Source organism: Sorex fumeus, unplaced genomic scaffold (genome assembly GCF_029834395.1).
Source record: "Sorex fumeus unplaced genomic scaffold, SorFum_2.1 ptg000041l, whole genome shotgun sequence".
NCBI classification, from domain to species: Eukaryota; Metazoa; Chordata; class Mammalia; order Eulipotyphla; family Soricidae; genus Sorex; species Sorex fumeus.
Window position 1 is genome coordinate 453,074 of NW_026606098.1, and position 24,373 is coordinate 477,446.

At 39.9% G+C, this 24,373-nt stretch overlaps 1 protein-coding gene across 1 annotated transcript in view; it reads left to right on the forward strand.

Annotated features, from left to right (window-relative positions):
* Positions 1 to 24,373, forward strand: part of TBC1D23 (TBC1 domain family member 23) — an 81,155-nt gene that overhangs the window by 23,191 nt on the left and 33,591 nt on the right. Inside the window, exons 2-11 of the mRNA XM_056119305.1 lie at positions 2,573 to 2,684; positions 6,162 to 6,267; positions 7,472 to 7,676; positions 12,731 to 12,854; positions 16,099 to 16,223; positions 16,308 to 16,354; positions 17,232 to 17,335; positions 17,799 to 17,921; positions 21,581 to 21,673; positions 23,480 to 23,650. Of these exons, the coding sequence (XP_055975280.1) occupies positions 2,573 to 2,684; positions 6,162 to 6,267; positions 7,472 to 7,676; positions 12,731 to 12,854; positions 16,099 to 16,223; positions 16,308 to 16,354; positions 17,232 to 17,335; positions 17,799 to 17,921; positions 21,581 to 21,673; positions 23,480 to 23,650 (1,210 nt within the window). The remainder of the gene's footprint in view (positions 1 to 2,572; positions 2,685 to 6,161; positions 6,268 to 7,471; positions 7,677 to 12,730; positions 12,855 to 16,098; positions 16,224 to 16,307; positions 16,355 to 17,231; positions 17,336 to 17,798; positions 17,922 to 21,580; positions 21,674 to 23,479; positions 23,651 to 24,373) is intronic.

Genomic DNA, 24,373 nt, shown 5'->3' on the forward strand with positions numbered 1-24,373 from the left:
GCCTTTTACTAGGTGAGTTCGAGCATTTATGTTTCTCCAAAGGCATTCTGGCTCCTTTGAGCCCAGCACAGTTGTGATGTCCCGGTGACAGCATCAAAGAATCCAAAGCAGCTGTGTCAACAGAGATATGTTTATACGTTGTTAGGATTTTTAAAGTATTTTTAGGATTGGGTACTTTGCCCCAAACGAACTTTGTTGTCTGGAATAGTCAAGACTTTGACAAAGTACTTCAAAAAGAAACCAAGGATTTTCCACTGGGGAAAAAAAAGAAGAAAAAGAAGAGGGAGGAGGAGGAGGAGGAGGAGGAGGAGGGGGAAAGAAGAAATTGTGCTGTTTTAATTACGTGATAAAATAATTCCAACTCAGTCGGTGTTTGTAATTTACATGCGTAATCATTTAAACTGGAATTACTGATTCCAGTTTAAATATTTTTTTACATTTATTTATTTATTTTTTGCTTTTTGGGTCACACCCGGTGATGCACAGGGGTTACTCCTGCCTCTGCACTCAGGAATCACCTCTGGCGGTGCTCAGGGGATCATATGGGATGTTGGGAATCCAACCAGGGTTGGCTGTGTGCAAGGCAAACGACCTACCCACTGTGCTATTGCTCCAGCCCCTTCAAATATTTTTAAAACCTCTGTTTTAAGAAAAGATTTCTCCCCTACTTTGAACGTGCAGTTATCTAATATTGAGAAGCAAATCATGTGTCCAATGGAGTATGATTGGGTGAGTTCTGATTTTTCAATCATTAATTCCAGTTTAAATGATTTCATAGTTTTCTTAATTTGTTTCATGGTTACAAACTATCTTTCAAGTTCAAACTGGCTATCTGGTACATGTTAGCCAGAATAGAGTGTAGAAATGGGTCTAAGCAGAACAAAATTTTGTTTTATTTTGGGGCCAAACCAGCTGAACTTGGGCCTTACTCCAAGATCTGCTCAGGGATCACTTCTAAAGGGCTCAAGGACCATATCTGATACCAGGGATTGAACATGGGTTGGCTGCATGCAAGGCAAGCACTCTGTCTGCTGTATGATTGTTTTGGCCCCCAAACAAAAATCTTACTAAAAATATTTTTATATGGTTACTAGTTTTCTTTTTAAAATATATATATCATGCTCTTATCTGTCTCAACTCAAACAGAGCAGTGGGTTGCAGAAGACGATTTAGTTTTTATACCTCTATTAAAGTCTTTGTCCATATATCAAATGAAGACTCATAGGTACTGGGATCTCTCTTTAGTCATAGGAATTTATAATAATTTTGTTATAAAATCTTTCAAATATAATTACTACTGTTCTGTTGACCATACAGTCCCAAATGGTTACATTTTTATTGAATTGCTTTCTCAGGAGGGCAGTAACTTAGGCAATTTATACATTTAAACCAATATTTTTGGAATCCTGTCAGTAGGGAAGAGATTTACATAGTTTTTTGGAGAGAATTAGTATGGGTCTAACTTATTTTCTTTAAAACCACAGAAATGTGACAAAAACTTGGCTTTCTGATCAGAACGGAATACTCTGGTTTTCAGGCTGCTAAGTTTAGAATTTTAGAAATTGGCTGAGTTATGAATTTTATTTATTTTTTTATTGTATACTAAAATTATTGATTGACAATTGTATAGAGCTTTTGAGAGTTCTTGGGGGAATTTGGCATTTTAAATTACTATTTCTGGCTAAAAACCAGTTCATATCTTTGTGTAAGTCATTTTTTGCTTATTTATTGTGGTACCAGGAATCAAACCCAGGATCTCATGCATATGAAAGTTCCTTTAATTACTATTTTAACTGTGTGCTATACAAATACAAATAAAATTGATGTCACGCTTGTTTTTCACCTTAAATGTAAGGCAATAACTGCTTGATGTGGTGTTATTTTCCTTTCATATATAATAGTGATGTCATCAGAGCTTTTCAGGTTCCTCTAATGTCTTATTTCAAGTTTTTCATCTATAAACTGTCACAGGAATTACTTTACTTACTTACTTAAAGAAAAAAAAAGAATTAAAGGAAAACCCTATGACATGTTTCTAAGAAGGGATTGGAGAGATAATACAGTGGGTAAGACACTTGCTTTAGATGGGATTGATCTGAGTTTGATCCATGACACCTCATGTGGTCCCCTGAGCCACCCCAGAGTGAGCTCTAAGACAGTAGTAAGCCTGAGCATTGCTGGGTGTGGCCCCAAAACAAAAGAAGTTTGGAACCGTGTTCATATATAGGACAAAGTTAATACTTTATAAAGTGTGAATCATTATTACTTCCGTGAATTACTTCTGTTGTCACTGCTTGTCATTACTGTCAGCCTTCTTGCCCTGTTTTCTCTTTTTCGTTTTCCTTAATCTTTGAAAACAGGTAACTGTGTTTTTTTAGAACTAAATACAGAATGAGAGTAAACTGAATGAAACCTGAGATTCCCTTTTAAGAAAGCAAAATACCTTGGCATTATGTTTTTCTTAGACACAGCATCATGTAGACTATACTTAAAAATGAATCCGGAATATAAAATGTGACAAGTAGAGTTTCTCTTAGTTAATAGGAATTTTCTTTTTGTTTGTTTTGATTAGGGAAAAAGATCTTGAAGAAGCTCTGGAGGCTGGTGGCTGTGATCTTGAAACTTTAAGAAATATAATTCAGGGGAGAACCCTGCCTGCTGACCTGAGGGCCAAAGTCTGGAAGGTAACCAGCAACTCAAAATGAAATTATTTAATAATAATAATATTGTAAAATGTCTATTTTTAGTTTTTTCTCGTTGTAGGATGTTTTGTTACCATATGATAGCATGCACATTTAGAAAGTTTATCAAACAGAGCAACTTAACTAGATTGTGTTTCAGTAGCATTTAGGATATTAATTTAAGTTTTGAAAGGCAGGATTTTCTTGGTAGCCATTGGAAGTAATGTTTATTAACATTGTTTAGTGAAAATGGAGACTAAACCATTGACCAAATAGAGTGTATAGTTGTAGCTATAGACTTACTTTAGTGATTTTTAAGAAAGGAGACAAGAAATAGATCTTTGGGTCTTATAATTAAAGTATTTTTCTTCATTTCATTTCCCTCTTCAACTGTTCTCTAGTGCACATGTATTATTATTATTTTTGAAAACATATAACAAAGCAGAGGGTAATAAAGATCACCTGTCATCTGTCACATATAGTGCTTATTTTTGCTTCTTATCCTGTACACTACTTCAGTTAGTATAGCTGAAATGGAATTATAGTAGTGCGTAGCATTTTGAATGTTTTATTATTGAACTTTAAGATGCATACGGAAGTAAGCACTGGAGAGATAATACAGTGGGTAAAGTGCTTGCCTTGCATGTCCTGGTTCAATCCTTAGTACCCTGTCTCGTCCCCCAAGCCCTATCAGGAGTAAATTCTTAACTAGTACAGTGGGTATGGCCCAGAAAAAAGAAAAAAAAAGACACAAAAGTAAAAAGATTTGTGTGATGAACTCCCATGCAGCTGTCACTTAAATTTGATAGGAGCAGTTGGCCAGTTGTTTTCTTAGTATCACCATTCCTACCTCCCACCCTCTGGATTATTTTATTCTACTTTGCTGGAGTTTTATTTGTAGTGCTGGGCATTAAACCCAGATCTCAGCATATAAGGCAAGGGATACACTTTTTGTTAGTTTCCTCTGGGTTTTAAAATTTTATTCTGGGGGAGGGTAGTTTAGGCCCCTTTCTGGTGGTACTTAGGGCCTCTTTCTGGTTCTATGCTCAGGGTGGTGCCCTGGGGACCATTTTTATGTGGTATCAGAGATCGATTTAAGGATGGTTGCATGCAAGGCAAGTGTCTTACTTACACCCCTGTACATCTGGGTCCCCACTAGATTATGTTAAAGCAGATCCTTGATGGCTTACTAAAATACTTTAATATGCTTGTTTCAGAGATGAGGAATTGAAGGCTAGGGATACAGTTCAAGTGTTGGGCATGTGCATAGCATGCCAGACCATGAATGGGATTCCCGTCACAGCACACACCCCACTCCACCTCCCACCCAGCCATCACCTGGTTTGGCCGTGATGGTCCCTGAGCACTGCTAAGCCCAAGCATCACTGGCCAGAGCATCATAGCGCAGAAGGGAGTGATTCTGGGTCCCAGAGCGATGCTGGGTATTGGTATTGCCCCTATAAGCAAACAAACACAAATTATTTTTTTAAGATGAAAGGTAAAGACTTTTATTTTTTTTAATGTATTTTATTTTTATTATTATTAGCACTGTAGCACTGTCCTCCCGTTGTTCATCGATTTGCTTGAGCCAGCCCAGTAACGTCTCCATTGTGAGACATGTTGTTACTGTGTTTGGCATATCGAATACTTCACGGGGAGCTTGCCAGGCTTTGCCTTGCCGGGGAGATACTCTAGGTAGCTTGCCAGGCTCTCTGAGAGGGGCGGAGGAATTGAAAGCTGGGTCGGCCGGGCTGGTTGCATGCAAGGCAAACGCCCTACCGCTGTGCTATCTCCAAGAGCCAGAGTATCTCGCCCGCACAGCAAAGCCTGGCAAGCTGTGACATATTCTACATGCCAAACACGGTAACAATTGTCACAATGGAGACGTTACTGGGCCCATTCGAGCATATCGATGAACAACAGGAGGACAGTGGACAGTGCTACAGTGCTACTACATGATGAATCCCTTTTCTCTGATTTGCCTGCTCTGTCACCCCTTCCTTTCTGGCAACCACAAATTGTATTATTATTATTATTATTATTATTATTATTTTGCTTTTGGGTTACACCTGGCAATGAACAGAGGTTCCTATTGGCTCTGCACTCAGGAATTACTCCTGGTGGTGCTCAGGGGACCACATGGGAATGCTGGGAATCAAACCCAGGTTGGCCGCATGCAAGGCAAACGCCCTACCTGCTGTGCTATCGCTCCAGCCCCAAGACTTTTAGAATAACCATAATTTAAGGAACAGTTACTCCTTAGTGTGTCCTGACATCTCTGTGGGGCAGGGAGACCCACATCTCATTTATAAGGGCAACAGTCCCTTGCGGGACCCTTCACTCTTCATGACCTAATCACCTCCCAAAGGTGCTGAGGTGATTCAGCTGTCATGCAGCAATTTATACCACTGCTTTTATGCAGTCATGAATAAAGACATTCCCAGATAAGATATGATTTCTTTGTTATGGTTTTTAAAATGAATAGAAGTCTAGTTTGTTTTATATTAAGTTATACCTTGGAGCGATAGCACAGCGGTAGGGCATTCGCCTTACAAGCAGCCAACATGGCCGACCCGAGTTCGATTCCTCCGCCCCTCTCGGAGAGCCCGGCAAGCTACCGAGAGTATTCGATATGCCAGACACAGTAACAACAAAGTCTCCAATGGAGACGTTACTGGGCCCGCTCGAGCAAATCGACGATCAACGGGAGGGCCTTTACCTTTTATACCTTGATGATAAGGTAAAAGTTTCAGATAATTTCACATGATTTTCAGATAAATGTCAAGCTCTCACTTGAAGGTGTTCAGTTGCCATCACATGGGAAGTCAGACTTCAGCACGTGATTTAGAATGGGGAGTAGGAGGTGGTGGCACACAGATGTTTAGTCTATAGTATTAATGGTGCTGATTTGAAATTCATTTTCATATGTAAGTATGTCATTTTTTGGTAATTCTGTTTGTTGGAATGACATGAAGCTGTAAAATGTAATGTGATGGGATTAAAAGTAACTATGCTGTTTCACTGTGTTATGGCCAAGGGCACAGCGTTTGTGGAATGTAGATAATATTACTGTTTTCAGGCTACAGCATATTTTTCTTTTTTTTTTTCCTATATAGTTCTCTCTTTTTTTTTTTTTTCATTTTTATTAGTGAAACACCTTGAGGTACAGTTGTAGACTTTCAAATTTTTGTGCTTGGGTTTCAATTATACAATGATCAAGTACCCATCCCTCCACCAGTGCCCATTTTCCACCACCACGGGTCCCAGTATCCCTCCTACCCCCCATCCCCCCACGCCACCCTGCCTCTGTGACAGGGCATTCCCTTTTGTTCTCTCTCCTCTCCTTTTGGGTGTTGTGGTTTGCAAAAGAGGCATTGAGTGGCAGTCATGGTCTAAAGTCTACTTTCAGCATACATCATATTTTTCAAGAATGAAATGTAGCATGTAAAACTAGTTGCTTTTTTAAAATCTTTCTTCTAGATTGCTTTAAATGTTGCAGGAAAAGGTGATAGTTTGGCTTCATGGGACGGTATTTTAGACTTGCCAGAACAGAGCGCTATTCACAAAGATTGCCTGGAGTTGATTGGTAAGTTTAATAATTATTTTCAAACAGTGACCAATTTTGGAAATAATTTTTGGGTGGAGGAATCCAAAATGCCACTCATTAATTACAGTAATTTCTTTGTTGTAAGAATTTTTCTTCAAAGATTCTATGAAAAAAATTATTTTTGATATTTCAAGAAAGAGAACCTGGTTTTCAGTGGATCTTTTGCATTACAGTGCACTTGTATTTGGGGGTGGAAGGGTCCCACAAAGAATTGTTGCTGCTCAGGGGCTGTTTATGTTTCTGAGGTCAGGAGTGCCCTGGTGGCTTGGAGGGAGGGGTCATGGAGGGGGACAGTGTGTGGTGAGCATTTTTGGTGCTGGGGATTTGAACGGAGAAAGTCTGCATGCAAGGCAAGCACCTACGCTCCTGTAGTATCTGTGTACCCCTGCATTTTGTTGCAGTTTTTAAAGATCTGTATGATAGTATACAGTCCTCAAATTAAAGGGTGTCTTCTTTAAAGAGTTCATCTATAAATTATAATGATCTGCTAAAGGAAAACTATAGGGAGGATTAGGGACATGGCTTAGTCTTGCATGTATGAGACCCTGGGCATGGTTCCCACCACTGTCCCCTCCTGCCCAGCCTCCCCAAAAGAAGGTGGTAAAGAATGTGTGCATAGGTTTCCAGTCACCCCACGAGGGCATTTTCAGTATTAATTTCATTTTTCTTTTTTAGTTCATCTATTGTTAATTGGTCTATTTTTGTTTCTCTTTCTCATATTGAAGTTAAATTATTTTGTTTACTAAGCAAGGCATAAATATTTTTGCTGGTGTGGGCCAAGAAAAGGGAATTTGGTGTAGAATGAATTCTTCCTCTTTCCTTGATAAAGTTACAGTGGCAGCTCTCCATCATGGGTCAGATGATAATCTGTTGTTTAGAAAGCACTTTTTTGTTTACCAGAAATATGGATTAAACTACCTTTCCGACCCCTGTGCTTCAGATCATTCATTTTTTTAATTCACACACACACACACAAGTTCAACTTCAAATCATCTAATACTGAATAGTTATTACTGAAAAGTATATGAAAAAATTTACTTTTATGATGTTTTATTTTGTTCTTTTTATCCTGTAAATGTATTAATATAGTATTGTGTCTTTGTAAACAAGTATTATGTCCAATAGTTATTTGACTGAGCTCTAACAGGTCCTTGGTAACTTTATTTTGATACTTATTTTCTAGACCAGCTTTCAGTGCCAGAAGAGAAGGCAGCAGAATTACTTTTGGATATTGAATCTGTAATTACCTTTTATTGTAAATCACGTAATATTAAATATAGCACATCCCTTAGCTGGATACATCTTCTCAAACCATTGGTGCATCTTCAGCTGCCACGCAGCGATTTATACAACTGCTTTTATGCAATCATGAATAAATACATTCCCAGGTAAGGTGTGATTAATTGTTACGGTTTTTTAAATGAAGTCTATTTTGTTTTATATTAAAATTTATTTGATGATAAAGTATAAGTTTCAGATAATTTTCAAGGTTATTTGAGCCATAGTTATTATTTGGCTTCGTTTTTTGAGAGACTCTCAGACCTGGGAGACCATTAATTTTTTTTTTGTCTCTGTAGATTCACTTATATTTTTATATAAGTTGAATCATAATATGTGATCTTTTGTGTTTTTCTTTTATTTAGTTTTAAAGAGGCATCGTTTTATTTCATATTTGCTTTTTTCCAGAGTCATATTTCATTGCTTTATTTTTGTTTTTAATTTAATTTTTATAAAGTTGCTCACAGTAATTGATTACATTTAATATTCGAACACCAATCCCACCACCATTTTACACCTTCCCACCACCATATTTCAAATGTTTCCATCCTGAACTCCAAACCTTGCCCCCAAAGCAGCACTGTGGCACTGTCCTCCCGTTGTTCACCGATTTGCTCAAGCGGGCCCAGTAACAGCTCCATCATGTTGTTACTGTGTTTGGCATATCGAATATGCCACAGGTAGATTGCCAGGTTTTGCTGTGCAGGCAAGATACTCTCGGTAGCTTGCTGGGCTCTTTGAGAGGGGCGAAACCCAAAGCAAAACTGAAGTAATTTATTTTGTATTGCTTGTTTTAAATAATCCATTTAAAAAGATCCAAAAAAGTTTTCTTAGAGGAAAGTGTGTAAAGATTGTTGTAATATTTCATTGTTTTTAGTTATTTGTTTAGTAGCTGAAGGATTGTTCAATTTTGGCTGTACTAAATATTTGCTTGCACTTTTTTTGGGGGGGGGTCACTTACAGTGACAGGAATTACTCCTGGCAGTGCTTGGAGGACCATGTGGGATACTGGAGTTTGAATGTGGGTTGGCTGAGTGCAGGGCAGATGCCTTCCCCGCTATACTATCTCTCCAGCCCTTTTCTGTGTATATTTTTATGTAGGCATATAATTTCATTTCTTTTGAGTATGGATCTAGGAATATAAATTGCTAGATCACATGGCAAGTCTACATTTAACTTCTTGAGAAATTGCCAGAATTTCCACAATAACTGCATTACTTTACATTCCTACCAGTACTCAGTGAATATTCCTATTTCTCTGTGCTTTATACTTGTCAACTCTTATTGTTGTAATTGCTGTTATTATAGTCATGCTAATGAGTATGAATGTGCTTAATATCAATTTGTATATCTTTGGGCAAGTGGATTATTTAACCAAATAACTTTTTAGATGTATGGGTCCTTAAAATTTTGAATAGGAAGTTTAAATGTCTAGGTAGAGCCTAGGTATACATTTAAAATCTGTCCAGGTAATTGCAACGTACTCCACTTTCAATACTTTTTGTCTAGTTTAGGTAACATGGTTATACTTACAGTGTTAATGTATGAAATTACTGCAGCAACCACTGCCAAAATGTCCAATACCTTCCACCACTTTCCCTGGAGATGGTAACAGTTTTACAGACTTTTTTAAACACAAGGGAACTAGGCAAGAAGACAGTTGTTCACTAATATTAGTGTTTGGTAGCTCCAGGAATTCACTCTGAGTACCGGGTACTGAAGCCCCATTAATAACTTCTAAGTCTGGAAGACTTTTACTCTCAGACTCCCGCTGTCTGTAAGTAGAAGTTTGTATTTGATATTATTTGGGAAGTTACTTTTTTTTTTTTTTTGCACGGGGGAACTCTTAAAACTTTTCCATATTTGGGGATGGAACTATAGGACAGCAGCATCCCTGGCAAGGTCTCCCAACCCAGGTTTGATCCCCAGCATCCCATATAATCCCAGAGCACCTCCAGGAGTATTTTCTGAGTGCAGAGCCTGAGCATCGCCGACTGTGACCCAAAAAGGAAAACAGTTTTAAAAAAAACTTTTCCATATGAAATAATGGTGATTATATTCATAAATCCAGAAAACAATAACCTACTAAACTATGGCAAATAGGAATATTCTGCTTTTGGAGAGTGGAGGAAACTTGTATTCTAAAATGTTCATCTGTGGCCTTCTCAAGCTTGTAGCTCTGCTGAAAGGTATTCCCAATTAGCTGTGGAGCTAACCTGAAGCGTTCCTGGAATGTTCTTTTAATTGGCAGGGAAAACAGTCCTGGACTTCTTCAGGGAATCCTTTTGGGATCCCAAACTTACCAAAATAGTCAGAGGGTCTCAGACATTCCTTCTTACTTGAATTACCTGGAGAGTGTTTAAAATTCCTGTCACACCCACAAATGACCTCTCTGGCTCCTGATCTGGAAAGCAGTTTGATAATTGCTTAACAGCCATGATCTCAGAGACTCAGAAACAAATCTCGAAACCCAGTGGCTTTTGGCAAAAATGCGTCCAGACTCCGCAGTAGGTTACTGTCACTGGGCCACCCCAGGGGGGAAAGGGTGCTGTCCGTCCGCCTTCTCCCCCTTGACGGCTCGGTGGCCACCATCCTCCACAGGCCATTGGACAGGCAGGTTGAGTCCACAGTGACGAGACACACAGGGCTCATGGGATGGGGGTGGAGCCAGCCCTTTCCTCCTCACCCCAACAAGACCCCAAGTTGCCACCCACAAATGGCCTCTCTGGCTCTTGATCAAGCTGCTTAACAGCCATGATCCCAGAGACCCAGGAACAAATCTTGGAACCCAGCAGGTTTTGGCAGAAATCCCTCCAGATTTAATTGTTAAAATTTCAGAATTTCAAAATCACATGGCCACTAATGCAGCCACACAACATCATATGTTACTCATAACCAGCAATAGAAAACAAATTTCTACTGTTGCCTTTTCGGCAGACCAGAGTGTTGGGGTAAAATCCCAAATAATAATGGTGGGTCTGGTGTCAAAATATTGAAGGTGATCAAAGTAGAGAGAGAGTAACGTGGAAATCATCTGCCCCACAGGTAGGGGGAGGGTGCGGGATGGGGGTATACTGGGGCTTTTGGTGGTGGAGAATGGGCACGAGACTTAAAACCCAAAAGTTTTGTAACTGCTCTCATGATGATTCAATAAATAAAATTATAAAAAATGAAAAAAAAAGTAAGGTGGAATTCATGCGCAATTCAATCAGCCTAATCAGTGGCTGAATAAATAGCAGTACTCCTACATAAAAAATTAATTAATGGGGGTATGGTGCCGCCATCAGGTCAGTTTGTACCTGTGAGGCGAGTGCATCAGCAGCCTGATGGCGCCTTCAGACTTCCAGATACCCCAAAATTGCTGTTGTGCCTTTGGCCAGACCCCAAAAACTTGGGGAAAAGTTTACCAAGAAAGTAAACGGCCAAAAGTTAGGTATGTGGGAAACACATCCACAAACAACTTCTGGCTCAGCTATATACTTGGAGGCAAGGCCTTTTTGGTTCCTGATTGAACTTCTTAATGGCCATGATCCCAGAGACTCAGAAACGAATCTCGGAACCCAGTGGCTTTAGGTAGAAATGCGTCCGGTCCCTGCAGTAGGCTACCGGTGCTGGGCCAACCCAGGTGGGAATAGGTTTTGTGCCTTGGCCTGTTCTCCCTGGCGGCCCAGTGGCCGCCATCCTTCAGAGGCCACTGGATAGTCAGATTTGGGCCCCCAGTAACGAGACACACAGGGCCTCACGGGATGGGGGTGGAGCCGGGCTTGTCCTCCCCACCCCAACGAGACCCCAAGTCATCGCCCACGAATGGCCTCTGGCTCCTGATCAAGCTGCTTAATGGCCATGATCCCAGAGACTCAGAAAGGAATCTCAAAACCCAATGGCTTTTGACAGAAATGCGTCCGGACCCCACAGTACGTTACTGTCGCCGGGCCACCCCAGGGAGGAAAGGGTGTTTTCCCTCCGCCTGCTCCCTCTTGGCGGCTTGGTGGCTGTCATCCTCCAGAGGCCATTGGACAGTCAGGCTTGGGCCTGCAGTGATGAAACTTGTTGGGCCTCACGGGATGGGGTGGAGCCAGGCCTGTCCTCCCCACCCCAACGAGACCCCAAGTCATATCACCCACGAACAGCCTCTCTGGCTCCCCATCAAGCTGCTCAACGGCCATGATCCCAGAGACTCAGGAGCAGATCTTGAAACCCAGTGGCTTTTGGCAGAACTCCCTCCAGATTTAAGTATTAAAATTTCATAATTTCAAAACCACATGGCCCTACTGCAGCCACACAAGATCATATGTTATTCATAACCAGCAATAGAAAACAAATTGTCTATTGTTGCCTTTTCAGCAGATCTGAGTGTTGGGGTAAAATCTCAAATAATAATGGTGGGTCAGGTGTCAAAATATTGAATGTGATCAAAGTAGAGAGAGAGTAATGTGGAAATCATCTGCCCCATAGGTACGGGGAGGGTGTGAGATGGGGGTATACTGGGATTTTTGGTGGTGGAGAATGGGGACTGGTGAAGGTACGGGTGTTTCATTGTATGACCGAGACTTAGACCCAAAAGCTTTGTAACTGCTCTCACGGTGATTCAATAAATAAAATTATAAAAAATGAAAAAAAAAAGGTGGAGTTCATGGACAATTCAATCAGCTAATCAGTGGCTGAATAAACAGCAGTACTCCTACAAAAAAAATATAATAAAATTCCTATCATCTTTCTAACTGTTGATGTTTTAGACCAGACCATAACCACGACAATATGTCATGTGAGAATGAGACTCGCTTCCATATTTTTTTAATTTGTTCAGGAGATTTTAGTGAGCAGTTAGATTTGGGAGCGTCAGCACTAGTAGTCAGCAGAGCTAGCGTCCGTGCTCTTTCAGCGGGGCCTTGGGCCCTTCCACTTGCATGCTGCCTGGTTTCATCTGGAGACAAGCCCTCCAAAGAGGCTGTGTGCCTGCTGTTCAGACAAGTTCCTGATAAGACAAACCTGTTGAAGGTGTTAGCAAGAGAGTTCTGCCTGGGTCGACCAGGTGGCCTTATAGTTTATCCTGTGGCGTTTGGGTGTTCTGGGGCTGAGGAGAGTATGTGGACATTTCAGGAGGATTGGTTATTGACATCATTGCTTCTAACATATTAATCAAGAAACCTTTTTTCTCTTCTAGGGATTGTTCCATGAAGGGGAGGCCATTTCATCTTTTCCGATTACTCATCCAGTACCATGAGCCTGAGCTCTGTTCTTTGCTTGATACAAAGAAAATTACTCCAGACTCCTATGCACTCAACTGGGTAATAAAGTGAAAGTAGGAACACTTAATGAAAAATAGACTTACGTAAATTATAGTTAGGTTTTTTTTTTAAATACCCAAGGAAGAGAAAAGAAGTACTCAAGTATAGACTGTTGCAATTTAAACCAAAAGAGTAGAATTATCCATGCATCAAATTAGCATTTTTTACTCTTTAGTTGTTTTACTGTAGGTTATTACTATTGTTTCTTATTCTTGGGCCACAAAGAGTGGTACTTGGGGGTTAGTGCAGGGGTGGCCAGGCTGCCTGTTACAAAGCATGTGCTCTGCCCATTGAGCTATCTTTCTGGACTACTTTAGATCGCTTACTGTGAAGTTTGATCTTTTGTTTTTTAATATGTTTTGTTTGATGTTTAAACATGTGTGACATTTACATATGCATAGATTATGTAATATTTGTATAATAATTATGAACACATGCATATAATATATGTAAATATATGATCTATATTAACTCACTTGAAAATTTTGTGAGATTGCCAGGAATATAGCCAAAAGGGGTGGGGCACATGTCTTGCATGTAGAAGGCCCCACGTTTGACCTCAGGCACCACATGTTTTCTCTCCTCCACCGGCTTTGCTGTGTATAATAGCCCTATTGTCCACCAAGTTGGGGATACCCCCTAAAATAATTTCTATAAAAGGTGATAGCCAATCATGAAGAAAGCCACTTAGGATTATAAAATTACTAGTATAAAACTAATATGAACCTAGTATAAAAAACTAGTATAAAATAATATGAAGTACATTTCAGTGCTCTTGTCTTTTATATTTATATTTTCCATGGGTCAGCAGGTCTCAAACCCTTTGGTCTCAGGACCTCTCTTCTTCATTTGCTGAGAAACAATAGTTTATGTGGATTATGTTGATTAGAGATTGAAAGTAAATTTTAAATATTTATATATTTATTTAGAAGTAATGTTCAATCCATTACTTGTCAACATATCCTGAACTTTTTAACAAACAATATTTTTCAAAAGAAAATTAGGATAATAGCATTTTATTTTCATAAATCTCATATTTTTGCAAATCTTAATTACCCAGATCACCCAGGAAGATTCTCATATCTGTTTCTGTAGTCACTTTGTAATGATACTTAAATTTTTTAATTTTCTGGAACTGGAGCCATAGTCCAGCGGGGAGGGCACTGGCCTTGCATGCAGGTGACCCAGGTTCAATCTTTGGCATCTCATATGACCCCCTGAGCAAGAAGTTATTCCTGAGTGTAGAGCCAGGAGTAATCCCTGAGCGTTGCCAGGTGTGACCCCAAAAGACAAAAAAAAAAAATTAAAAAATTTTTTTAATTTCCCTATTGTAGGAAATGAGTATGGGAAACCGTAATTCAATCTAAGTATTATTATGAAAAACAACTTTGATCTTACTGATTCCCCTGTGTATCACCTTGGGACTTTGAGGGTTGCTCAGATACTGAGAACTGTTTAGGTTAACTTTAACATCTCTCTAAAACAGGAACTGGAGAGATAGTGCAGCAGGTAGGATTCTGGCCCTTGCATGAGACTGACCCAGATTCGAACCCGCCCCCCCAGGTCCCACCAGGAATGATCCCTGAGCACAGAGCCAGGAGTAAGCTCTGAACACCTCTGGGTGTGGCACCCAAACTAAAAAGAAATAAAATCTTTTTAAAACAACAATTAAATGCCAAAAGAATGTTAGAAGAAGGTGCTAGGATAATGTATATTTAAAAAGTAACTATCTTGGGGCTGGAGCGATAGCACAGCGGGTAGGGCATTTGCCTTGCAGGCGGCCCACCCAGGTTCGATTCCCAGCATCCCATGTGGTCCCCTAAGCACGGCCAGGAGTAATTCCTGAGTGCATAAGCCAGGAGTAACTCCTGTGCATCGCCGGGTGTGACCCAAAAAGAAAAAAAGAAAAAAAAAGTAACTATCTTAATTATGTGTTACCTGACGTTTCTTGAAAACTCTTTCTCTGTCACTATTAACTGTATGATTTAAGATGTGACCTCTGCACTTCAATTTCTACATCTGTAAAATGGGAAGTACTTCTCATCTTAGAGGGTGAAAGGTTAAGTTCTATTGCCGGAACTCTTAATGTTGGTAGCAAAAAAAATTTTAATTGATTACTGAAGTGGCTGAGTTCTCATCAATCAATAACCCAGAAGTTCATTATTTTATTGATTTAGCCATTGATTAGCAATTTTGTGAAAATTCTAAAAATTCAGATATATAGCTATAAACCTCCTCATTAAAGACTCACCTCAGTTTATTCTTGCTACCAGATTGTCTATAGAAATGGATGTTTTTAAATCCTGAGATAAAACTAATTCCCAAACTTTGAGAATCTATAACTGAGCAGGTTTTGGGTGTTTTTGTTTGTTTGGTCTTTGGTTTTTGGGCCACACCTGGTGGTGTTCAGGGCTTATTCCTGACTCTGCTCAGGTATCACTCCTGGCAGGTTTGGAGGAACATCCTAGGTGCCGAGGATTGAATCCAAGTCAGCTGCATGCAAGGCAAGTGCCCTACCTGCTATCACTACTACTGTCTACTATCACTCTGGTCCCCTAACTGGGCAGTTTTAATAGAAAACTGCGTTCTAGAAAAATTTGGATATTAACAGTAGAAATAGAAAAATATGGAGAGTCTTGAAAAGTATTGAGGGATCTTGAAAATTCACTTACTTATTTCAAAAGATATATAAGACACAAGCTTTGAGAGCATTTTTACGTTTATTTTGTTGTAATGTTTCACTAAGTGCTCTTAAATGATCATGTTTGACACTCACACCTTCAGACTGTCATAATCAGTCTGTAAAATAAGACTGTAATAATCATGCCAGGATTCTGTGAGTAATTAGATTACGGCAACTTTAGATACCTAGGTTAATGGTTTTGCTCTTCACAAACTGTAGAGGATGAGCAGTAGTTGTCCTCTTTTTTTACTTCCAGAAGTAGAAATGCTGACTGGGACACAGTGGTGGAGCACATGCCTTTTACATGTGAAGCCCTGGGTGCGATCCCCTGCATATTTGCACACACAAAAGAAAACATAGTTAATGGAAGTCTTAGAACTTAAGTGATTTGCCTTAAGTCATACAGCTAAGTTGTCCCATGTGCTTGGATCTATATTGCACAGTCTTAATCTTAAGGTGCACATTAAATATTAGGTATAGGTGATTTGATTGTGCATTATTCTAGTACACTTACATGTTATTTCCAATGATTTCTTTTTCGCACTCATTTGTGTTTTACAGCTTGGAAGCCTTTTCGCCTGTTACTGTTCCATTGAAGTCACCCAGGCAATATGGGATGGATATCTACAACAAGCAGACCCATTTTTTATTTATTTCTTAATGTTAATAATTCTTGTTAATGCAAAGTAAGTAAAAAGTTACTTAAATCTGTCTATTCTCAGGAAACTCTCTTAATACTTACTATACATATTCTTTTTTTTTTTTCACAGAGAAGTTATTTTAGCACAGGAGTCTGACAGCAAAGAAGAAGTTATTCGTAAGTATTGTTTAATGTAGAGAAAACATTTCAAGATCCTCCGTTTTCTAAAACACAACTTCCTCATCTATAAATGCATGAGATTAGGACAGAGTTTCTTACGTCATTAACTCAGTTCTTGTCCAGAGTGATCATTTCCAACCTGGTTTTAGTATTTTGGTCCCTTCTCTGCCCTCCGCCCTCCATGTACTTGTGGCAATTTTAAAGGAATCACTGGGACCAGCGGGATAATTCTGTGTACTGGCTTTGCCCTGTACAGAGTACACACTTTGTGTGTGGGCTCCCTGGCCTTGATTCCTGGCACCACATCGTCCCCTGAGCTCTGCCAGAAGCAACCCTCAGAACAGGACTGAGAGTTGCCCCTGAGCACTGATGAGTTATGATCCTGAAACAAAAAATAATTTAAGAGGCATCACCAGTAATGGTCCATTTATAAGTCCTTTTCCCCATTCTGGGGAAACCCATGTTCTCTCTTAAACATCTCTCTCTCTCTTTCTTTCTCTCTTTTTCTCCCCCCTCCCCCCTCTCTCTCTGTCTTACTCTCCTCATCCCTCTAAATTTCTTTCAATAAAACTATTTTGCTTCAAAAATATTTCATTCAGGGCTGGAGTGATAGCATAGCAGATAGGGCGTTTGCCTTGCACGCGGCCAACCAGGGTTCGATTCCCAGCATCCCATATGGTCCCCTGAGCACCACCAGGAGTAATTCCTGAGTGCATGAACCAGGAGTAACCCCTGTGCATCCCTGGGTGTGACCCAAAAAGAAAAAAAAAATTCATTAATGTAGTTTTTATTATGTTGACATTATTTCAATTTTTACACATAATACCCATTATTCTTCACAAACAGCTTTTAAAAATCTGTGATTATGTTTCAGAATTCTTGGAAAATACTCCATCCAGTTTGAATCTAGAAGATATAGAAGACCTTTTCTCTCTGGCTCAGTATTACTGCAGTAAAACACCAGCTTCATTTAGGAAGGTATGAGAAAGAAGTTACTATTGAGTATTATACATTTGCACATTGTTTTAATGCTTATGTTGTATTTACTTGAGTTAAAATACTCTGGCCAGCTGCGTTGAATAACTCAATTGATGGGCTTGTATTTAGAATACTTGATGGAAAAGAATTTTTTCTTTTCTTCAGATATAATAAATAGACAAAAGCAGTTGCTATACAACTTTCGTTTTTCTTAAAATATGAAAAGTTGAGGGTAACCATTTTTGGTGATTTTGCATTTGTGTGAACTTGGACAGGGACTTTTTATGTGACCTTTGCATGTAGCTTTTAATGTATTAGATTTGAAATGATAGATTTTAGTAATCATATGTCTCAAGGATATCATGTAATTTTTACTTTTTATCATGATTTATTAAAGATATTTATAGGAAGAAAATACATCATTTTTCTTCTTAATGTTTTAAAAATCATCCTCTTCAAACAGGATAATCACCATCTATTTGGCAGTACTTTGTTGGGGATAAAGGATGATGATGCAGACCTGAGTCAAGCTCTTTGTCTGGCTGTCTCGGTATCAGAAATCCTTCAAGCAAATCAGCTGCAAGGGGTAAATTTTTTAAAAATTCACAATTTTTCAGGGACTCTCCCTTTTAAATTCCCACATGTTTTGATTTCCTCAAAAATGATATACTATAATGTAAAATCTTAGCACGCTGAAGGTTGTGTGTTCACGGGCTCTATCTCACCACCCGCGTTCGGTGCTCTTGAGCCGCTGTGTGTGGCCTGGATCCGGATGGCTGTTGGCCAAGGGCAGACGAAGGAGGAAATGAGAGCCTGGCTGGTTGGTCTTAGTTGCTGTTTATTCCAATCCTCTTCACTCCTGTCTCTCCTCTGTCTCCACTTCTCTCCTGGGCCCCAGTCTGGAACTCTTTCTCCTTCTGGCTCTGGCTGTGGATCTCTGGAGCCCGAGCTCCCTTCGATCTTACAGTCTTAGTTTATATAGCAGTCACGTAGGGCGGTGACACAAAGGTGGGTTGAACATCAACAAATCAACAAAGAGAGGTAAGACCACTCCTCCAGGAGATTAACTCAAGGATAAAATATCATCTAAAGAGATTACTCCACATTACTAGGGGATCTGCTCAAGGGTGGGACCCAACGAGGGTGTGTTCTTTCCTCAGCTAGTGATCTACTTAAATAGTTGTAGTAAATCTACTTCTAATATTTCTAGCAGTGTCATTCTGTATGAGCACAGTAAGAGATATAAACTTACAGTTTGGTTCTTCCCGAGAACATCTCACTACATTCCATAGTCCTCAGGCCAGGTTAATCTTCCTAGCCCCATCAGGGTCCTAGTTTAGTCATTACTAAGTAATGTGATTAATGACAGCATTTTGGATCATGACAGCATTTGTCCATGATCATGCCCTCAACTTACAGCTGAGTATTGTGGCACTTCAGCCTGCCCCATTTCGATGCCAGGGTAGCTCACAACTTCCCTGGGTCCTTGTCGGGACCCTGCTTTTGGGGTGCAAGGAACTAAGGACAACGGAGTCAAGAAAGCAGATGCCCAGGAGTAAATATTATTCAGAGTTCAAACTCCCAAGTTACAAAGCATAATATTAACTGTCTTCCTGTGTTCATACAGAAAGGACATTGCTTTAAGGTAAACTATTCAAAAGACATAACTTACAATACAAGTTCAGTGTCCTTAGAAGGATCTGATTTTACAAGCTAACAGAATCTGATTAGGGAGAAAAGGTGATTAATTGACTGGGGAGGAGAGCACAGAGAAGTAGTTACAAATAAACAAAGGGAGTGACTCAGGAGCACTGGGATGGGTATGACCTGATAAACCTACCTACCTGAGGAAGGATAAAACAGTGTTACCCTACACTATAATAATGTGTCTGTTTTGCTTTTTTTTTTTTTTTTGCATAATTTGTTAAATCTTCTGTCCATATGGCACTTTTTTTTTTAAATAAGGTTTCTGGGCCATACCTGACTGTGCTCAGGGCTTATTCCTGGTTCTGCACCCAGTGATTACTCCTGGCAAGCTCAGGGGCCTGTATGGGGTGCCAGGGATAGAACCAAGTTCCACTGCATGCAAAGCAAGTGCGCAAACCACTATACTATCTTGCCAGCCCTTTAATAAGGGAACTTTATTTTAATATGGGTGGGGGGTGAGGGGACACTCCTAGCAGTATTTAGAGGACCATATGCCATGCCAGAAATTGAACCTAAGTTGGCCACATACCAGACAAGTGCTTGTACTTTAAAATATCTTGTGCTTTTTCTCCAGCTTAATTCTCAGTTTTTTATTTCAGTGCTTTATTTTCTTTTGTTTTTGTGCCACACACAGCAATGCTCAGAGGTTACTTTTGGCTATGCAGTCAGGAATGACTGGCAGTGACCCCCCTATACTATCGCTTGGGCCACTCCATGGTCATTTTAAAATGATCAGTTTGTGTGTTCTTCAGCTTTCAGAAATTTAATTTTTTATGCCAAATTTTTTATGTCAAAATCTTTTTTTTAATATTTTGAGAATTGTATAAACAACTTAAATGGAAAATTTTATCATTTCACAATTCTGGGTACTTATACAACTAAAGTTAAATGAGTTCTAATTTGTGATGTAAAGCATATTCTTAAGGAATTGACAGACTCTAGAGAGTTTTCTGTCTTCATCACTTTACCAGTGCTACTCTTTTTGTTTGTTTTTGTTTTGTGTTATGGTGCTAGGGACCAAATTCGGGATCTCAAACACAAGCAAGTCAAATGTTTTACCACGAAGCCACATCCCAGTTCTTGATATTTATCAATATCTGTTCATTCGTTATTACTATTACTACAGGTACCCCATTAGCTCTAGGTCTGTGGATTTGAAAGGTGAGTATCTTCAAGGTGGAAGACGAATGGACATGTAACCACACCCCTTTCACAGTAGTCTTTCTCAGTTGGACTTATTTACATATGCAAACCTATTCCATATCTTAAAAAAAGAAAACCAACTGCAGGGAGGGCAGTTGCCCTTGTACACGTCCAACCCACGTTCGGCCTCTGGCATCCCATGTTGTCCCCTGAGCACCAGCCACCAGAAAGGATTCCAGAGCGCAGAGCCAGAAGTAACCCCTGAGCATCACCGGCTGTGACCCAAAAAGAGAAAAAAAGAAAGAAAAAAGAAAACTATCTCTTTTTTTATTAATTAGTTTTATTTGTTATTTATTAGAATTATTATTTTTGAAAAACAAGTGAAGGGTTGGAGGGTTAGCTCAGTGATCTGGGTGCAGGCTTTGTCTGCAGGAAACTTGTTTTCTAGCCTCTGCATCTCACGGTGTCCCCCAAGCAATGTGGGGAGTGACTCCCCACACACACACACAGTACCCAGTACTAGGACACAGTAGCCCCTCACCATGCTGAGTGTGGCTCTCAAGTAAAAAACAAAATAAAAACACAAATTTAAAGGCTGGGGAGAATTCGGTGGACTGACGCATGCTTTGCATGGCAGAGGTCTGGGTCCAGTCCCTGCCTCACATAACTGAGTACTTCTGGGAGCTACCCCTGAGACCTGAGACAGGAGGAGCACCTAACTACAGCTGGGTGTGACCCCCAAACAAACGAAAAGAAAATATAATACAATTTAGAGAGACTCATGCAAACTTAAGTTTAAACAGCACTGCAGAACCTTCTCTCACCACCAAAAGGCATTTAGGACTAAAATAAATGTACTTGTTGATTAATTGACTATTTACAGGAGAAGGATTATATCGATATTTCCTTATGATGATGTAATTTTTATAAAATATCTAATATGGTACATACTTTAAAAATTAAATTCCAATATACATACTTTTAAGACTTGCCAGTCAAAAGTAATATATAAAGACTGAAGAGAGAATACAGAGGTTAAGCACTCACTTTGCTTGTGGCCAACCCCATTTTGATCTGGTGAATCATTTAAGGTCCCCTGAGCCACCATTCAGAAGTGAACCCTGAGCACAAAGTAAAGAATCAGCCCTGAGCATCACTAGACGTGGCCTAAGGCCCCTTAACCCTCACCCCCACTCCCCAAATATATAGTTTAACTGTAAAAAAATGAATGAAATGGTTTAAACTTGAGGATGTTGTAGTTTTCTGATTAGATCTTATAATTCTTTGTGATTTTCTTTTTTTTAATGAATTTGCTCCTGCTACTTTGGTTAACTGTTCAGATGATATCAAGTAATGACCCTAATGGCAAATTCTATACTCTTGTCTGCCTTTTAGGAAGGAGTCCGGTTCTTTGTGGTGGATTGCCGTCCTGCAGAGCAGTACAATGCCGGGCATTTGTCAACTGCTTTCCACTTAGATTCAGATCTGGTTAGTATCAGTGCTCACCAAGAAAATAAGAAAAATAGTTTTTCCTTTTTATTTTTGTCTCCCTTTCCCTTATTATTGTTGTGATGATTGGGGTTCTACAGTTGTTTATGGCACTCCTGAAAATAGTTTGGCCCCCAAAGAGACCAATACCAGATGGGGGCTGTTTTTCTTTCTATATTGGCAGGGAGTTTGGGACCAGGGAGGAAGCTCCGTGTGTTGGAGTGTGTGCTCTGCATGTGGGAGTCCTGGATTCATGCACATCATGGCGTGGTTCTGCCTCACCACCAGGGAGTTGCCCCTGAGTACTGCCTGGTGTGGCACAAAAATGGGAAAAAAGAGGAGGGAATGCCTGCCCTTTGGAGACAAGTATTGGGTCTGGGGGAAATAGCGTAGAGGACTGGAGCACGTGCTGGCAGGCAGAAGGACCTGAGTTTGACCCCCGAAACAGCAGGTCTCACGTGTAGCCCTGATGGCCCCTGCGCCTCTCTGGGTGTGTCCCTGCTGGGCCTGAGGAGTGCCGCATTGCCAAGCCCAAGCCCAGAATGGGGAGCCTGCACAGGTGGGCACAGTCTGCCGGAGTGGCTCTAGGGGCCTTCTGAACACAAGATACCCTTTTGATATCATAAAGGAGAGATGAAAGCACTGTTACCGATGACTAGTCATTGCTTAGCATTGTGATGTCAGTGAATTCTACACTTACCTGTGAGCTGCCGCAGCATTTAGATTAGTGTCTCGCATGGAGTAAGTACTCTTTAAATATGAGTTCACGTTAGAATTGGGTAAGGATTCTTAAAAGTTTTTAGTAGAAGCTTTTTTTTCCATCATGAATAGTTATGTTTATAATGACTTCTCTTAATTGAGGTGGTAGCTGATATAGAGATGCCCCATTATCAAACTAACTGTTTGGGGGTCAGTTTAGTTGAAGGAATGAATGAGATGAATTGTCAGAGATGCTTAGAGCAGTGTTTTAGAGCTGGGTATAATACTATCTAAGCTGTTCTCGAATTTACCAGGGCCTCAGGGGTAGGGAAGGCAGGAAGAGGAGAAATTCCTTTACAATTTTCTAACCTACCCTTCTTTTCAGTTTAACTGAAAAAAGTTGAAACTAAGGCTAATGTAGAAAGTAAAAGGACCTAGGTAATGTTGAGAGCAAAACTCATAGGAAATGGAGAACAGCCAGAGTCTGTGTTTAGAGAAAGGAAAACATTTTTATTGCTATGAGATTTTTTTCTTTTTCTTTTTTTTTTTTGTTATTGACATTTTTTTTTAAATTTTGGTGGTGCTAGGTATTGAACCCAGGGCATCACACCTGCAAGGTAGTGCTCTACCTCTGAGCCACATTGCTGACCCCTTATGTTAACTATTTAAAATTTTTTTTCCTTGAAAAGGATTTCAAATTTTGAAATTGTCTTTGAAATAGAGGCTTGCCATGTTTCTTTTTATTTATATTTTGTGTTGCTTTTTTCTATTGTTGGGGTTTTTTTGTTTGTTTGTTTGTTTTTTGTGAATGAAACTTAGAAAGATGTGAAGGAAGAGAAAGAGAGGAACTACATGTTCAAGAGAGAACACGCGCTTCTCTAGAGAGGAAAAAGCCAGCAAAGGGACATAAAGACAAGCAGTAAGCAAGGTAGTCCTCAAGGGAGAACAGGGCCTTGAAGAGCAAGCCCAGCCAGGTGAAGGCCTAGTGCCAAGCAAGTGAGATACATGTTCACAGGGGAACCCAGGCCTGAGAGAGAAATCCAGGCTTACTGTATTTAAAACCAAAAAAAAAAAAAATTTTTTTTTTTTTGTTTTTTGATTGTTTAGATGCTCCAGAATCCATCTGAGTTTGCACAGTCAGTGAAGTCCTTGCTTGAAGCACAGAAACAGTCCATTGAATCTGGCTCCATCGCTGGAGGGGAGCACCTGTGTTTCATGGGCAGTGGCCGAGAGGAGGAAGACATGTATATGAACATGGTTCTGGCGCACTTTTTACAGGTATGCTGACTGATCATTTCAATCTGCTGCGTTATCATGATCACCTTTAAGAAATTGTTAAGCTTGGGGCTGGAGAGAGAATAAAGTGGTTAAGGCACTGGTCTTGCATGCAGCTGACCCCAGGTCATCTGCATCTGGTCTTCCCTTGCCCCCAGCCCCCACCCCCACCATCGCCAGGAATGCTTCCTGAGCAATGAGCCAGGAATAATCCCTGAGCACCCCTGAGTGTGGTTCAAAAAATATACACACACACGCGCACACACACACACACACATGCACACATACACAGACACAGTCAAGTTTAGCAGTTTTTTTTTTTATACATTTGTCTTTATGTCTTTCCAGAAATGTCATCCTCTTCATTTTTCTTCCACACTTTTATGGTGTATGTTTTTTTATGCTTAAGCATTCAAACCATATATATGGAATTTATTAAAAATTGTTCTTGAATTAACATTGCATTAGAATTAGACTTCACTTGTACATTATTCTATGGCATTTGTTTTTGCAAAAGAAATAGGAATCAAAATGGTTTGTTTTTTTTTTCCAGGTAGTTAACCAATTGCACTACTGATTGATTGTGATTTTACTCAAGTTTTTTCTTCTCTAGCTTCACTCAGTGGCAGTTCTTTGTTTAGAACAATAATTCTTTAGAGCTGGCGAGATAGTACAGCAGGTAAGATGCTTGCTGTGCATGCGGCTCACCTGGGTTCCACCCCCAGT